The sequence below is a fragment of the Cyanistes caeruleus genome, chromosome 1 (genome assembly GCF_971803275.1).
Source record: "Cyanistes caeruleus chromosome 1, bCyaCae1.hap1.1, whole genome shotgun sequence".
In the NCBI taxonomy this organism is placed as follows: Eukaryota; Metazoa; Chordata; class Aves; order Passeriformes; family Paridae; genus Cyanistes; species Cyanistes caeruleus.
In genome coordinates, this window is record NC_141701.1 from 127,134,005 (window position 1) to 127,152,960 (window position 18,956).

An 18,956-nucleotide genomic window follows, 5' to 3' on the forward strand; every position below is an offset into this window, starting at 1 on the left:
ATTAAAAAAAAAAAAAAAGATAGAGATCATTCCATTAAGTTGTGAAGCAAGAAAACATGAATCCAAATTGCTAAAACAAGTCAGGAAAACTGCAAACAGCTATCTACTTGTTTACAGTTGAATGCTATGGGAAACAATTCAAAATTCTAACAATATTACCTACACTACACATTATTTCCAATACTTAAGCTCTTTCAGCTGCCCATAGCTTTGTCAAATGTCTACCATGCAACATTCTGCTCTTCTATCTCCTGCCCATCAGAGACTTCAGCAAAAGTGTTGGGCTGTTTAAGAATGTGATTTAAAATGAAAGTGGGGTGGAAGAGATTTTACCATTTAAAGTGCCAAAGCACATTACTTTAAGCTTTTTACCTGCATAGTTCTGTTTTCCACTGTTTTGGATGAAAAAGCCAAACATTTGCCTGAGGGTCCTTTATGCTGAAAATGTGCTCCTCTAGTCCCTTGGAAGAATCTTTACATTTGGTGAAGCTTTGGCAAAAATTTCAGTTTGCACATGTTCAAGAAAGATATCTGGAACTGGCAGCTGCATTTGTTAACAATTCTGTCTCTTGTGGGCCTTACAGTTTGAATAGAACCACCCCAGGGAATTTCTCCTTCCAGGAACTGCAGATTACTGTGGCACAAAGAAACTGAGTGTACAGATACTGTTGGTATTGAACAAACACTTAACACCCACCATACAGGCTGACACGTGAGGGAAAGGAAAAAGAAAGGGATAAAATAGAAGCCAAACAATGGAAAGCCAGGACTGACAAGGAGCTGGAAGTTAAGAGAGTAAGAGCTCAAACAGAGTAGATGAATAGTAGCTGGATGATGCATGTAGAATGACATGGGTTATGAAGCCAAGGAACTAGAAAAGGTAAGAAAACTGGCCTGAGTAACTGGCGAAAGGAAAACAGAGGAAGGCGAAGAACTGTACACTGAAGACAAGGGTAGGTTTTGGGGTGAGCAACCATTGCAAAGTTTGGATAGAAACAACTCTCTTCCACAAAACCTGTTTTGTCCACTAACGCATTTTATCAGAAAAAGGAACTGTGAAACACATTGGCCACACATTTCTTATCTTTCTCTTGTGGTCAGTACACCAAGAGGGTGGCAACCCAGCACAATGGATGACTGTTATCAAATGGCAGAGACTTGCTTACGTGCTGAAGGGTTCCCTATCACTGACAGACACAAGCCTGTGGTGAAGAAGAGCTGCTTGCTGCACAAGTTGATAGGAAACTGCCAGAGTATGAAGGATAGTCTCCCAGTAAAAGCAAGGAAACATTACCCTAGAAAAAAAAATTTTACTCCTGTCTGTATTCTAATTTCTTTGTGCTGGTAGGTACGGGTTAAGCCAAAACTTCTCAGACACAAAACTCCTACTGCACTAATTTCTGGTCACTTAATCTGCAATTCTGAATGCTTTCTCACAGCTGCAGGTGAAGCCATACAGGCAACTGAAGGCCTATGTACCAATATATCAAGGTTTCCCAAGATGTACTCGGTGAGATGGGAACAGGAAATCCTCTTTTGATCAACCTCCCTTTGGCCCAGGACATCATCTTCAAAAATGAGGCTATTGCCACCAATGGACTGCAAGATTATTCTGTATGTCAAATGTGCTTTTAAAATTTGAGTAATAATAAATTAGAAATTATAGTCAAATTTGCATCACTCTTTCTACTATTCTATCAATGGCTGTCCAGAAGAAGAATACTTCCTTTTAACTTCTCCTCAGATAACCTATACATTCCTTCTCATTTTTGAATGTTCTATTCAACAGGGAGTCAGAAAAGAATATGCAAAAAGCCCAAAGTATGTGGGAAAAGTTCCACCTCATGGGAACATGCTGCAAGATTCATTTTTTAAAAAGAAAAGAGCAGTTCTTGAAGAGAGGATACACCCTTCCTGACAGGGGCATGAGGCCAAATGTAGCCTCTTATTAGGTTCTGGACAGATTTAGTTACTCAAACTCTGGACAAAATGGAAGGCACTAGGACAAAAACTGAGATACTGTCATTTCAACTGACCTGGAGACCATTTTACTGTATCTACTTTCTTGTGATGCAAATCTACTTTTCGTAGGTTCTTTCTAGTCACAATTGTAGTCCACAGCAAAATATTTATTATTAAAGAGCATTTCAAGTACTCATACCATTACCATATCAACACTTTTTTTGTGGAAGTGGTGTCCTGTACATCTCCAACCTAAAACTTGAACAAAATTTCTAAGCAAGAATATGTGAACATAGCATAGCAATAGTGACATTTTGCCTTTTCCAGGAGAGCAAAATTAAAGGTCACAAAGCTAACTAAGATAACACTGAACAGAAAGCAAGCAACAAGGTTCCTCAATGCTTGCTCTGGCCACTCTTTCACAACCAATACTTCACAGTATGCAGGGAGGAAGTCCAACAAGCATAAAATAACAATCACTCTTCAAACAACTCTTAGATTGGGGGTAAAACCTGTTTCAAAAGCAAAAGAGGAGAGGGAAAGGGTGCAGTTTCCTGGACTCCAGATAGGGCTTAAAAAATGTCTTGGCCTTATCAAAACTTGAAAGGCTCCACTGTGCAAAACTTCTCACCTCTTTCAGCTGATCAGCACTTCCCCATGATGCTGAGCGCTGATGTGATCTCTTTTCTGCTCCCTCCTCAGCCCAACAGCTGGGTGTCTAGAACGGAAAAAAAAGAAAATACACTGTACTGAATTCTCCCAGTAAGAAAAACTTTGGCAAAATTACTGCTTTACTCTTTAGGCAGTGTCAGAGTTACGTGAAAAAATTTCAGAATCTGACATGCAGCACTAATAATCTCAATAAATAAAAAGCAATATAGAAAAAGTTTTGTAAACTTGCATTTACAAAGGATGAGAACAATGCACATGAACTGAAGAAGAATTCAGAAGTCTGACAAAAAACCTTACCTGGCTGCTCCCACCTGTGGTTTGGCATCCGTGCCTACATTTCACTTAGTGGACATTTTAGGAAACCACACAAATAAAAAAAAGTGTGAAACAAACTCAAGCCAAGATTCACTTCTCCTACCTGTCATCTTCAACCACTGGACCACAGAACCAATCTCCTCTTGCTAACTGTGACTTGATAAGAGCTTGATACACTTTTTAGTATTTTTGAGACCAACTTACATGAGCAGCACAGTGATAGCCAGGCCTTTTCCAGCCTTATCTCAAAGCCTTGAAGTCTGGGGACTGTCCTTAGATGTAGGAGCTAAAATGAAGCCCCAAAGATTGAGAAGCATTAGAAAGCCCAAACTCTCAACTACTATGCTTATTTGCCACAAGGCTATTATGAAAATTGAGGTTATCCACCAAAATTCCTGAACAAGAGAGTCACAGGAACAATGGAAACATCTAAAATTCAGGAAGAGTTTGGGATAAGAACTATATAAAACTCAGTGCTATATGCACATAAATATAAATCTGTTTATGTTGGGGTTTTTTTCCCCCCCAACAACTCCTGCTAGCATTAGCTGAATCCTTCACACTTAAGTACACAAGAAATAAAACTGTACCGCTGAAAACAACAATTGTGGTTTTTAAGGGAGGGGACCACTGCTGACACTTCTTCTAGGGAGACAAAACCCCAGCCCATAGGACAAAGAGGATCTGGGATCCACATGCCTGGGACTTGTTCTCATGTGTTGAAATCCTCCTCCTCCACAGCTTTCCTCACTCTTGCTTCTATCTAGGATCTAGAATCTTTTGTTGTACCCACATGGATAATGGAGATTGCTTGTTTGGCTCAGGAAGGAGGCTGGGCCCCACTCTAGAGTGCACCATCAAACCAACACCAACAGCTCCTCACTGCCCTGCAAAGGGAGCTGGCAGCAGCCCCCAGGGCCAGGCCACTCCAGGCCAGCCACGGTACTATCAAGCTCAGAACTGTAACTTCAGAGCACAGGCTGCACCTTCATAACCACCACACTGCCATGGTATTATAGAGCCTACAGCCCAGCACATAACTCATCAGTGCTAATATTTAATGTATTCTGTATGCACAGACCTACATAACACTCTCGTGTTTTCTGCCAGCCCTGCACTTTCCACGGTTTTGGTGGGGCTTTTTCTCTGTTATTTTTACACCACCAGTAATGCCTCAACCCAAGGCCCAGTAAGCTGTGTGGGTGACTAGAAAGCAAAATGGAAAAAAAATTAGTCTTTAAGTTTTTCCTGCATGTCCCCAGAAAAGAAAAAATAAGTCCTTATGAGAAAAGCTAAGAGTTCTGTGTATTTATTACATGACTCTCATGTAATACCCCCTTCTGTTTGGGTCTGGAGAAAAAACCAGAAGATAATGTGGTTATGAAAAAAAAGAATATGATCAAAATGTAAAAAATTAAAACAGCTACTTAAAACTATGTGAAAGACAAGGCAGTTCCTCAGCCAGGAAGCACTTAACTCTCCTGGTCCAAAGCAGAGCCTCTGCCACATGCATGTGCTATCTGTGTCTGTACATCTGCTTGCTCTGCATTTTAACAGAGCCACCTTCTAAATAATTACTTGGTTTTGCAGACTGGGTACTTACTGTCTCCCTGGAATTTGTGTGGAAGACCTTCTGTTGGGTTTAAATGTTGGGTTTTTTAAAAACATTGAAATGGCTTGCAGATTTTTACTGAATTAGTGAATATGGGGACAATTTTTTACTTTTTCAAAATCATAGGCTTTCACAATCTGTTACAATTTACTTTGCAATTCAAATTGCTCTCACAATATTTTACTATATCCCAAGTACAGCTGGAACCATACCCCCACACAACAACAGTGTCTTCTGAATACAGCACTGCTCCACAATTTGGGGAATACCAGGATAAAGCAGAACCAGGCAGTTTGGGGGCTTAAATACTTACCTGTAGTGCAGAAGGGTGTACCAGGGATCACTATAAGCTCATATCCTTTCAACTACAGCTTAATAAACTGAAAAGTTATCAACAATCTAAAAACTCAAAGTGACTGCCTCAATAAAGAGAAGTACACTGTTAAAAAACGAAACAAATAAATATGTAGAACACACAAGCCTGGCTGTATTTTTAATAAACACAGATATTGATCCAGATAGCAAGGACAAAACCCAAACTAAGATCAACCCCTGAAGACCTTCATCAACAATACCAGTGGCTCTTAGGAGAGAGATGTAAGAATCCTTATAGTGCAGAGTATTTACTCAGAAATCAAAAATAAAAATCAGAAAATATCTATTCACTTAATACTAGATTTTGTACTTGTTCAAGAATGCTTTTACATTCTTTCACTCAAATAGTATCTCCCTTAAGACAAGGACTACATGGATGCTTTCAGCCCCTGGTAAACTAAGTCAAGATACAACCCTGCAAAGTATACATACACAGTATACAGTGGGCAGACTATTAGTGATCTCCAGTTTTACCTGCAGTATTAGACTGCAAACATTTTATGATGTTCCTAGCACAGTACTGAAGTCAAGTGTTATATTTATGTGCTATTTAGAGGCAAACTTTAAAAAGAAAAAGCTTTATAAAAATAATACAACATAAGCAGTTACTAGAATATTATTGCAAGGTAGTCTTCTTCAAACTTTGAAAATTGCTGCTTGCAATATGTTGTAATCCACATTATATGAAGGATAATTTTGTGTTTGTAATGTCAATGTTATGTATTGTCATGTATTCAAGCAAATGCTTTTAAAAAACAAACAGAAGTGCCCCACACCTGTTGCATTCAAGTGGAAATTCTCCTTTTCTAGGTTTAGCTTATGTATGAAGACCTCATATCTCACTTAAATGCTGTCATTTAGATCACAAATAAGAAGGGGGTGTGTAGCACCCACAAGCTGTCACATTTCATGGAAATTGTTTTCTCATCTTATTTACAACTTCCACAAAACAGGCTTATCAATGGAAGCCTTCACTTGAAGCTGAAAATGCACTTCTGAAGTGTTAAACATACGAAAGAAAATAATATCAAAGCCAGAACGTAATTCAGAATTGTATTAGAAGAAAAATTTCTGAAACACAAACAAAACCACAGTTGCTGTGCTTCAAGTCAGAGAGAAAGAGTACCTCTCACAGTAAGAGACATCAGGCACTACCTCTGACACTGGTAACATTCAGAGCATCACGTAAGTGATGTACTGAACTTCATGAAGAAGGATTAGTCCTGCAAGGTCATATTAAGAAACTAAGATTTTAGGGGGAGATCCTTGAAAACATTAGATAATGCTGCACCTGCAAGACATGGATCCCTTGCTTTCAAGATGTTAAGGTTTGTGGTCCATTTCAGCTGACACATGGGATAGGACTCAGAATGCAACATCTGTTTGCATTCTTCAATCTTCACATAAATCACAATTGCCATAGTTCTAACTTACCCAGCCTTGTAGAGATCAGCACTTTTTCCAACATGTTTGGTAATCCTGACTTGCTTTTCCATCCATGCCAGGGACATACACCTACGTTTTTTCCACTTAGATCAGAATGACTGCATAGCATACCAACCTACTTAAACCTAAAATAAGACTGTATTACCTTAAATATCTCCCATTTGTTGCCAGCCCTTCACTCTAATTACTACATCCAGCCTGCATTCTGGAACATCTACATTATGTCTATGCTTTACAGGGGAAGCAATGAGCTTTTGAAGAACGTCCACATTCAAAAGAAACCAAATGGCAGCACTAGAAGATAAAAACTGATGGGTTTTCAGGTATTTCTAAAGCATTCAAAGACCATCTAGAAACTTTAGAAAGAGAAATTACTTAAGGAGTTAGAAGTCAATTTCACTATAGATGATGACTCTTAAACATCAGACAGGTTAAGTAAAGTCAGAATGACAAATTCACACTCTATGACACATATCATATTCCCTGTCCTTTCTGACAACATACATCACTAAAATATCCCATAAAATAAATTACAACAAACACACAAAAAAAAAAAAAAAAAGCTTCATGGAATTGAGCCTCTTTGTTTATGACTGTTAATTTTACAGAAAAAAAATCTACCCAGAAGAAAAAAAAAAAAGCAAGTGTCTAATGAGAGCTAGCTATGTTAAAGCCTTGACCTACCTATAAGAAAAACACAGCCTAGAAACTCTGCATTATTCTCTAGGTTAGAGAAAAATAAAAATTATGAAAGGCATTTGGCAAACTTTCTTCAGTTGCATTTGTTCCATACCTAGTTCTACATACAATGAGAAAAACTGGATTCCAATATTGCTGGATATGCCTAAGTCATCAGTTGGAAATCACTGGATAATAAAAATGCCACTAGGCCATTTTTCGTTTCTTTGTATTATTTAGATTGAGAAAGACTACATGACAAACTAACTGGCAATGCTTCTGTTATGAAATCAACATCATGTTTCTTTTTAATCTCTCCTTTTTAGTTTTATAAAAACCTTTTAAATTACTTAGCTACTGCCAAATAATTATATTTATCAACTCGGATAATCATCCAAATGTTTCTGAAGATTCCAAGGTTAGACACGGCCTTTACAACATTGAGTTGCTCTTTACACTATGAAGGAGGAAAGACTTAAATGATGAAGCATCAAGAAGTGGTGTACAAAATTGTTCCATCAGTGCCCCTAAGAGACAGAAAAAATGGGGAAAGAAGTTATATTGAGTTTTAAATGGCCTTAATGAAAAGTTCAGATAAGAAGAGGAAAGTAGGACAATGGATGAACTCGGGAAGGGGATCACAAAGTATATCAACACAAGTAACTTCCTATAATAGGAAATTTACCTGCATTTCTGAAATACTTAAAACACTACTAAATAAAACTGCATACCTCTGATTATCCAAAATGTGCTGCTCCTTAAAGATCAGCTAGTTGTATGCATATGCACACATACACACACAAACATACATACAGAATTCTGAGAAACACTGAATTGTGCAAACACCACAATGCAGTGTTAAGAGTGTATTTTTCCAAAAGCAAACAACCACCTCACTTCTCTTCTGCATTTTCAGTCAAAACACTTGGGGCAAGTAAGAGGCACACAGAAGTAAGAACTGTAGTTCCTATTCTCCAAGACACGAGAGAAACTAAGCCAAACAAAATTCTGCTCCCTCTCTTCTATTATTATGAAGAAACATTTTGTTCACGAGTATTATATACAAGTTGAAAGAATTTAAGTGGAAACAAGGACTTGGAATAAAGCTCGTTAAAGGTTCATCTGACCACCATGAAGACTAGAAACCCTCTTTTTTTAAAAACAAGAATTCTAAGAAACTTGGAACAGCCGTAATCACCACCTTAACCAAACAGCACAAAATTTGGATATTAGATTAACATTTAATTAGGTACAAAAATATACCCTTGAAAGAGAAATAATTATTCCACCTACAATGTAAGTTATACTGACAGCATTGTTCAGGAATTTAGAAGTAAAATAAGAGATAATTTTTTCTCCAATGAAACATACTCATACAGAAAAATTGTTTATTAATTTTCATTAACTTCTTTTTATTTAACTTAATTTGCTATGCATGAATCCTATCAACAACTTGGAACTCATCCTCAGTTCTTGAAATGAGATATACTTCAAACTACACAGAGCTCAAACAACAAAATCCCAGACACACACCAAAACATATGACAAGCCTCCCTAGTGAGCATTTTATTTGGGGGTAAAAAACAAACAAAAACCACCAAACAAAAAAAGCCCTCCAACTGGAAATCACTGTGCATATCAATACACTTGTTCCATTTTACATATTCATAGTCCCAAGTAGTGACTCAACCTAAGCACTGATAAACGTTCGAATCTGGCACCATTTGAATAAAAAGACAGCTAATGTAATTCCTTGCTGGAAGATATCCACAAATGCAAACCTTCAGATCTCCCTGCTCCTACCCCTTTGAAATAATAATTCATTATGCTTTTCCTATCTTTTATACTTGATTATGCTATAAAGGTAAAACTCCATTTTTAGTTTCTGAATGAGGCAAAGGGAGGCAGCCAAACATTCACATAACCTGAACACTTACTTGAGCTCACCAGGAAAGCAATTTTACTGCCAAATACTTGGAGCTCAAATATTTATAGAATAGTTTGTTTATCTTTTCTGTAACTAGTTAAAAGCTTTGTTTGTGAATGTTTAAATACTCTAAATTTTCTATTCATAAGGGTATTTGTAAAGATTGATTTGGATATGTATTTTGGGAGAGTGGTTAGGAAATACAGTAACTACAAAGCATGCTACTGAAAATCTCCTGAATGGAAATTATGCTTTCAAAACACAAAGACTTTAAAGTCATAGAATTGAGAAAGGAAGGCATCTTGAAAATACATCCAGGCTTAAGGGCTTTTTAGGCAGATCTTTTGTGACAGTAAATATGACTGCTGTTTTTTGGCTAAAACTGACTGTCTCATTTCAAAATAAGAAGGATATGAAGACAGCCTTTTCCAAAGGGTCCTTATAACAATTTCTAAAAATTTTCTTGGAACATTTTAATCATCAGTTTCTCAAATTGATTAAGTAAGACTCCCGAAACATACAGACCCTTTTTTTTATTTTTAACTCTCTAAGCATTCTGTGCTTATCTTTATCCCATCAAAGGGCTTCCTGTGTTGCATGACACCATATTTTAGAGATGAGGAAACTTCTATATACATTCTAACTTGCCCTGAAAAACTCAGTATTACACAGAAGACTATAATCATAGAATCCATTTCAAGACCCGTGATAACTATGGATCAGAATCATGGCACAAGAGGTAAGCAACTGATTTAACAACCAAACCTACATGGCCTGTTAGTTTGAAAATATAACTGAAGAAAGCTAGTTTCTTCTAGTTTCCAATTCAGATTGGAAGACAAACTCAGATGGCTTATTCCAAACCCCAAAAGCACTACTGAAAAAAACAAGAATGCAGCCCCTTTGATAATAACTGGGGAGGGGTACAATACATACAATTATGTATTTTTAATCTGTTTGACAATGATCATCTTTGTGGGCAACAAGCTCCAGCACAAAGAGGAAGCAGCCAAGAAAGAACATTCACCTTTCTAGTCAGAGTACTGGAGCAGTAGAATGCCCCAGCAGCCTGCCAGAGGGTCCTGCTAAGGACACACCCCTAAAGAGAATCTAAGGCTATCACAAGAGTATCAGGCCATGAATCATCTCAGTGGCCTTCCCTCAGCCCCACACACACAGAGTTTTTTGAAACTGACAGATTTTTTACAATGATTTAGCAAAATCTTTAGTTTGTTAGCTACTGCTATACAGACTCTTTTTCTTAAGTAACAGCACAATTTTGCATATAGCAGCTTCAGAATAAACCAGATAAAAGGCTGAGATTGATATCTGCTTATTTAGCCTCAATAGATCTGCCCGCAATGAGAAAATTATTTTTAACAACTGTTTTCTAAAAGCATAAAAATATTATCGTCGCATATCATGTTACTGCATTAGCATCGATTAAAAAAGACTACTATAACTTATTTTAGGGTTTCATATATAATAAAGTGAATCCACATTTGTTCAGAATTAAATTGAGTAGACATCAATTATATGAAACATCTTTGTTGTCTTGTTTTACAGCTTTTACCTGAGTAGATTTATCTTTCATACATGAAGGGTAGTGTACATGGGGATCACGTGGCCACTGTCCTGTGAGGTAAGGTCCTGTTATTGTGTCCAAAGAAGAAGTTCGCCTTATGGTACCAGAAGTTCTGATTTGCTGGGATTTTGGCCTGTCCACTGTAGAAAACCAGAACAAAATCAACAAAAAAGTCAGGCTAAATTTGACGTGAAATGTTAAAAGCTAGCTATGACACATAACGGCAAGAACATATCAGAAATATGTTTTGTCTAAATGCCAAGCTGAAAAGAATGCCATCACATCAAAGCAAATACATAAGACAAAAGAGAAAAACAAATAGAAAAGGGAAAATTTAACAGTTACAAAAACCCCAATGCTTCAGGTATTCATATCTGCAAAGAGCTGGGCTACTTATGCTGTGTATTTTTCATCAGCAAAAAACATCAAGCAAATTTAAATACAGTGATGATGCAACTCAGGAAAGTCAGACATGCAGAAATAGAAAATACAGCATGGCACTTTTGAAGTCAGCTTGCTTAGCCTTCTAAATACTAAAATACAAATCATGGCATAAATTGTGGTTGTTAAGAGGACACATATCCACTTTATTCTCTTTTCCATATTATTTCATAATTTAAATCAATTTCATATTATTACAAGATCCCACTGCAGGCCTTAGCAAGCTGAGAGTGCAACTCCAGCCAGAGCACCTGCCTTGTCTGCTTTCATTCATCATTGTGCCTGCAGTCCTTAACTCCTCCCTGTACTTCTCTCACCATACACCCAGATCATGGAACACTTTTTCTTGCATTTCATTTGGAGAGCAAAGTGCAGGGTGATTCACGAGATTGATGTGGGAAAGAAGGGTTTTACGGCATGCTCTCTGGATTGTCTGTGCTTTGTTCTTCAGGCAAAATTACTTCATATACTCATTTTCTAGACTTCACATTAGCCAACCTAAGCCCTACATGGCAGCTACTGTCTGTTTCACTCATCCCTACTAAAAGGAATTCACAAGTGAGATAACTTCCAAGTTAGTCACGTGCTATGCACTGATCCGACCCACCTAAAGCCTACTCACTGCTCAGAATGTGAGAGCAGACTTGCTGGCAGACTTCCGAGTCCAGACACGGCCACTGGCCTCCACAAGTATTTTCTATTTGTGTATCACCTAGAACTGATGGATCTCTAAAGGCAGAGTCCATCATCAATGTGATTTATAGCATTCAGCACAATTAGGCTATAGCTTGCACTAATACAGTATGGTTATAATATGATATATGAAGACAATAATGACAAAACAGACCATTTTAGACAAATATAGACCTGTTGAAACACTGCATTAGCTACCCATTTTAGGTGAAGAGTCCTAAATAATGCTGTGAATTGGACATGACATAATATATCATGCTGCCTTTCATACTATCATTATTTGCACTGCCATATCTATAAATCAAATCCCTACTATTTCAAACAGATCCATCCTTATAGGATTCCAATTGTGACGAATCTGCATTTTAAGAAAGATCCTTGAACTATTAAAAGTAAAGAAGTCTGAAATCCAAAACAGAGATGACAAATTTTAAAAATTATACTAGTGTTCACATTTGCATTGAAACACAGGTGTACCTCATAGGTAAATGACTACAAAGAATTCCTCCAACCTTCCCTGTCATGCTATGGCACTATGCTACTCTCTCAATCCAAGTTTTGGAAGTTCCTCAAAAAACACCTTTTAAAACAAGTCAGAAGCAATGCTCAAGACAATGTTTGAAGATGATGAAGTAACGACTAATCCCAAGAAAACACATGCCCAAATTATACAACAAAAGATATACAACCAGACAATTAGCTAAGGTTTGTAACTTGTTCAATACCCAGAGGAAAGGCAACAGAAATCCCAACATTAGTAACTAAAATAATGTCATTAAAACTGAAGAGAAACTAACACCACCAAAAATTCCTAGTTCTGTTTTTCCACAGGCATCTTGGAAGTGGACTGCAAGACACTGTCAAGCCTTAAAGCTGAGAGAAGAAAAAGTTCAAGATGTGGTTTCCAAATCACATTCAACAATGTTTCACTGAATTACAGGAAACAACTTCTCAACTACATAAACCAATTCAAGTTAACACTAATTTAAAGTTATCCCTATTTCACCACTATGCTCCTTCCATCTCTTTTGAGATGGATTTAATGCCATCCCTATTCCATCACACCTGTGCTCCTTCCATCTCCTTTGAGATGGCATGCACAGATGTGTGAATCCACTTGGCAAAATAATTCACTGAATTAAACATAATGAAAACTAAAGTGCAACCCCATAAAGTCATAAACAGAGGGTTTTCCCCATTACAGCAGAATTGGCACAACATAAGGGGCAAAAACCACCAGGAGTGCTAGAACAGTAGCAGCCCTGTGGCCTGTTCAATAACAGTTTTGGCTCCTCATCTTTCATGATGCATTATTAGATCATAAAAAATGAAGGAGAAGGGCTCTATAAGCACGGCATTTGAAGGAACTTCTGCAAATTAGCAGATTTGACAAAGTGTCGTGTACAGTAATGTACTCAGACACGACAGGATGCCCTGGAGAGCATCACTGGACTGGACCCCAACAGTGACAGATCAGATCAGTTTAAGTAGTTTTCTAAATATCAGAACTCCTCTCAGGGTTTATTTCTTGCTTTTCTCACTTCATCATATGTCTGGATTCCCACTACTCTAGGGAGCTACTATATAACACTTCTTCCCAAATTTTCATTATCAATGAGATATTGATGCTACTATCATGAATATCCTTCCCCAGCCCAAATCAACTTTCGCTGGCTGGAAGCCTCATGCTCCAGTTTTCTCTGAGAATCAAAATACCTGAAGTGCTTCAACACCTCCTGAAGATAGCTGTCAGACTTCAGCATTCAGAAAGGCTTCAACAATACTAAGGAATCCGTAAAATTATAGACTGATTTTATCCAAGTTCCAGACTAAAACTCATCTGACACTATCCTCTGCGAGTATGAATGGATTTTACTGCAGTGCTAAATCAAAGGATTCTGTTGTCTTAGTCAGTGACAAGCAAGACATCTAATATGAAACTCAGCTCTACCTCCAGAATAAGCAAACTTAAGATCACAGCATATAAGCAGTGTAACATTACCTGAGGAAGTTATCTAGAAATTAGAAAAGCAAGATATATGCTTGCAGCAAGACAAGATACCTCATGACCACCGAGGTTGGCTTGGTTGAGCATGACAATAATAATGCCCGGGTTGTGGGTTTGATCCCTGTATTGGATGTTCTCTTAAGAGTGGGACTCAATGATGCTTGTGAGTCCCTTCCAACTCAGAATATCCTGTGATTTTATGTGTTATTTAAAATGTGCCACAAGTTTTAATGGCATGTATTTAGGACAAATTGCTACACCATTCTAGTTACAATATTACACAAAATGTCACAAAGGTCCACCTGAATACTACAGCTGGCAAAATTCGGCATGATCATACCTCCCAGCAGGAATCAACTAAAATAACCTGCATGAAATCACGATTCTGCATGCTGCATTGAGAGCAAAGAGAATTCTAGTTATACCACCTAGACTGACTGAAAAAGGATTTTTTTTCTGACATTTTTTTCTCTGACAGCAAGAGTCTAACACAACAGCTCTTTTGAAAGGGACATGGGGCTCAAATAAAACCATCTGCTGCAGCTCTAAAATGAAGAGCTTGCCTTCCCATCTAGCATAGAGGCAGCTAACCTGCTCATAATCTGAAAGCCATGTTCACAGTCCATTTTTAGCTTAAATAGCTTTGTGCCACATGTGCAATGAGGAAAATCACCTGCAACAGAACAGCAAGACTGACAGCTAGCACTGGTAACACTAAAAAAACTGGTTTAGCTCAATCCACCAGAGCTCATCTGTCAACATCTTCTCTTCCCATGTTTCTTTCAACAGCTAGCAAATCCAGTTAAAATTTGGGCAGAACTTTTCCATCCACATACTTGCATAGATATAACTGATTTTGAAGGACTTAAATTATCCTAAGAAGGTCAGACAGCACCAACTCCTCTCAAACTGACTGAAAAACATGAAATAAAAATAAAATTCATTGTTCTCCAAAACTAGGAATATTAATGTTGTCACCTCATTATTGATGTCAGCTAATCATGACAGTGTCCTGTCAAAAGGTTAGACAACATTCTTGATTTCTTTTCTCTACAGTTCTTCTTAAATTAATAACTCGAGACAACATGAAATATCAGTACTAAATTCCACAATAAATTTCTATGAGATGTCATTTCTTTCTAGTTTAGTTGCTAGCAACCTGCACAACCTTTTGGTTACAAGCTACTAGTGAAATGAGTCTCAAGCTTATGACTCATCCATCCCTAAGGAATTTCAGATTTTATCTAGGAAATAAATACCAACTCCAAAAGCATTTTCTCCAAAAATACTCTTGGGAAGACTCCCTCTGATGGATACCCTAGTCTGCTTAAGGCTATTTTCAAGAGCCACAAAGTCAGAGTTCAAGCAGTCTGGCCCAAAGGATATTCAGAGACTGCATATACCACCATAAAATAGCATCCAATATTTCTAGGACATTCCTACCAGATATGACAGCAAATTTACAACAATCTACTAACGCAATGAGATGCAGAAGTGTCTGTGTGAATGCTTCTTAAATAATGAATTATGTGGGAATACAGTTTAGGATCAAAATCTAGAAATGGAAAGCTGAATATGAAGGAATGGTGGCCCACAGTGACCTGTAAGAATGATGGTGTGACATCACTTAGGTCACATTTCCCACAGCAGCTACTGATGACTGTCCTCCACCTACTTAAAAGTCCTCTCTCCTGTTACACCTTGTAAAAGCATGAAAAAGGGATACCTTTTCTCTTGCTTACTTTGGACAGTGACTGCCTGAGTACCAAAAAAGCAGACTTCTGGATTCAAGAGGACTCCGTCTCTGAAGAGTCTGGTCAAGGGAGGTTTTTTTTTATTTTTTGTTTGTTTTTTAAGCAAGTATATAATGACACTGTACTGATACCTGAATGTGTATCTGATTAGTCTTTCCTGCTCTGATCACGTAGGTAGACGGTCAAACTGGTGCGCGTTTAATTTGCAGAACTTGTCTCTATGACTTTGCCAGGAAAAAGACTGAATAATGGGGATTTAGAGGCCACTCTAAAAAAATATTTCAATCTTCATTCTCAAGAAGGCTTTTCTCTTGTAATTGGAGCCAAAATCTCTCATGAAAAAGATTAACAAGGGATTTGGGGTCCCCTGAAGTTTTACTCCAGAGTAGCAAAGAGATCTATTGGCTCAAAAGACATTTCCCCGTTGCCAGTGACTGACAGACTTGTTTCTGACCCAATCTGTTAACTGGCTGCATGACTGCATTAATAGTTCAGAAAGGTGCAGAGCAACAAAGAGCATGCTGTTCGCCATGTACTGCTCATACAAAATAACAAAAAATAAGATTTTAAGTAGGATCTTAAAAAAACCCACAGCACCCTTTTATGTAATTGAAAAGAAAAACCGTGAAATTACCGCACTTTTCCTTCATAATTTCAAATTAAATAGCCTAATCTCTTTAATAGCTTAAAACAAAACAAAATACTAGTGTTTTCAAACATTTAAAAGGCAGTACAGTGTTTTGCTACCAAAATGATAATTCTAAGAGAATATAAGAAGAGACAGTCTTTTAAAGTTACTTTCTGATACATCTCTAAAGTACTTTACATTCAGCTCCCTAAAATGTGTTTTAACTACGTGCACCACACTGGTTTTGGTTAGGTTGTATCAACTTCAGAAATTATTCCCCCAGTTTCTATCTTTAGAAATCAAGAGAGAGAATGACTAAAAATGAAGAGGGATGACATTCTGAAGTTACTATTCTAAAGAGAGACACAATCCACTCTCATTTCCTCTCACTATCCTAACTGAAGGGGGAAAAAAAAAGTCAGCACAGAGCAGCACCATAATCTAACCAAGGCTTCAACAACCAAAACTGAACAAGCAGAAAGCAGGCTACTTCTTGAGAGCAAAGATCTTTTCAGAGGTCCAGGTCCATGCACTTTCTACGTCCAGAATTCCTCAGGGAGGAAAAATAAAAAACAAAAAAGGGGGAGCCAGTCTTCCACACAGATCATTTTAGAGCCTGGTAGTCAGGGCAGATTTGGTTTTGACAAATGTTTGACAATGTTTATGAGAATTCAGACTGAACTGCAAGAAGCAGAAATCTATCAAGATAGGACATCACCTATACTGGGAAAACAACATAAAACCAAACCAGCTTGTTCCATGAAAGGAAAACTGTACACACACTGTCCCACAGTAAAGGATTTAGAAATCAACTATATTGAGTTATCTTTTATACCTATGACTAAGTCATCTAGAAAGGGAAGAGATCTTCTGCTTACTCACCAAATCCAACCCATAGGTTAAGGCATTTCCTTCCATAACAGAGGTTTCATGCACAACTCTCAAGGACATACAGCTCTGCTCACCTAGCCACACAGGAAGGCACAGTGGCAAGGCTGGTATGGATACCAGAAGAAGTTGAACACATGGATGAATTTTAGGCGTATTTCACTGGATCTACAGTTGGCTGAAAGTCCTAGTTGCCTATGCATGTCTCTGCAAGGTCTCTGCCTCATATCCCTTATTCCCCTCAACCACAGGTCAAGGAAAATGTGACTATGAATATCTTTCAGAAGTCAGATTTTGTTCACAGCAAACCTCCCCTGTTTAAAATCAACATTATCCTTAGAGATCAAACACAGAAAGAACGCTCTAATCTCCAAAAGAAAAGTAAACAAACCATATGGCAGAAAGTTTCAGCCCGCTAAAACTAAACTATTCTTCTAACGAGGATTACTGCTGGCATGTATAGGACCTGAAGGATTTAATGTCACAAAAGCCTGCTTTGTTCAACATATGTAACCTACACACTTGCACTCTTCTAGCAGGATGACAAGTAGGTAAAAAAACCCAAATTCCAAACACTTAAGGTTTTTATGTATTTCATGCTTTTAGGATATATTTTTTTTTGTAAGAATATTACTTCAAATTTAAATAATACACAAATACCTAAACTTAGTACCATTTAATGAAGTATCTAAAAAGTGTACTATAAAGTTAAGACAAATCTGATTTGAGCTCAGCAGCTAATTACTTGGGAAAAAGCACTGAAACAACCATCCACTAACTGCTGGGTACTTCAGCAGATACAGTGAATTTCCCTCCTTTTAGTTCATTAATTTAGATCTGCTGAATCATCTATTCTATGTATCCAATATTGGGAACCAAATGGGAAACCAAGAACAGCACTAAAGCTTGGGGTGTTATTTTTTCTCCCAGTATATCAATAATTAAAATACTGAAGGTCATTATAAACACACAGGGTTGATTCAGTAATTGAAGAACACTTTTTTCAAATAACTTGATGATTTGAATGGATTTTGTTGTTGTTGTTATAAGATGTGTATAAGATATAGAAAGTGAAGGTTTTATAAACCTTTAATTCTTCTTTCCATCAAAATGCAGCTGGACATAATAATGAGTAAAACAAATCAGAAGGCATAACTCACCATTTTCATAATCAAAATACACAAAGAGCTATAATCAATGCACAGAAGCTATACAATGCCATCATAATGATCACCAATTATTAGAGATAGAAAGCATTCTCCTAGCTAGAGCAAATTATACTAAACAAGAACAATAAATTTTTCTGGAAAAAAAAAAAAAAGAAACAGAAATGAAAAACCAGATTAAAATTGATTGCCTAAATGAAAGTGCTCAACTTTGATGATTAAATAAATTATCTTTTTATTATTAGTTAAGACATAGAAACAAAGGCCTAGAAACAACTTCCTAAATTTGGAGCCCGCTTCACAGCTATCACTGACACAACACATAATCACTTCAAAACAAGAGTACAGTCTGTCTTACAGCAGGTATTTGTCCTCACAATTCCTACTAGAAAAATTACCCAGGAACTTTTTTTGTCCTGATGGTTTCAAATCTTCTTACAGTTCAATATATATTTACACTCTCAAACCAATCCACCCACTCATTCCCTGCCTTGCTCACCTGGATTCTAACAAAGCAACTGTATTTTAATTCACATTTCTCCCGGCATCACACAGTTAAACTCCTAACCTGTGAGTCCTTCTCTGAGTCAGCTCCAGTTTGACTTTACCGTTCTTGAACTGGGGAGCACCAAAAGGGTGTGCAGTACCCCATTTAATGCCTCAGCAGCCCCTGTGTGGCTGACTGCTCTTCATGTAAGACCAGACCTGTGCCCACAAGTTCTTTCAAGTTGTTCACAAGTCACTTCATGTTGGCAGTTTAGAGATCTCACCATCATCCAACTCCAACCTCCAAAATTTTCGAATTA

At 37.4% G+C, this 18,956-nt stretch overlaps 1 protein-coding gene across 4 annotated transcripts in view; it reads right to left on the minus strand.

Moving 5' to 3' along the window:
- Positions 1-18,956, minus strand: part of GLCCI1 (glucocorticoid induced 1) — a 53,449-nt gene that overhangs the window by 23,094 nt on the left and 11,399 nt on the right. For all 4 annotated transcript variants that reach the window (XR_015277763.1, XR_015277762.1, XM_086856028.1 and 1 more), the window contains exons 2-3: positions 10,561-10,712; positions 2,594-2,680 (exon numbers count right to left, since the gene is read on the minus strand). Coding sequence is in view for 2 of the 4 variants with exons in the window: in XM_086856028.1 (XP_086712154.1) it covers positions 2,594-2,680; positions 10,561-10,712 (239 nt within the window). In the remaining 2 variants the exon portion in view is untranslated. The remainder of the gene's footprint in view (positions 1-2,593; positions 2,681-10,560; positions 10,713-18,956) is intronic.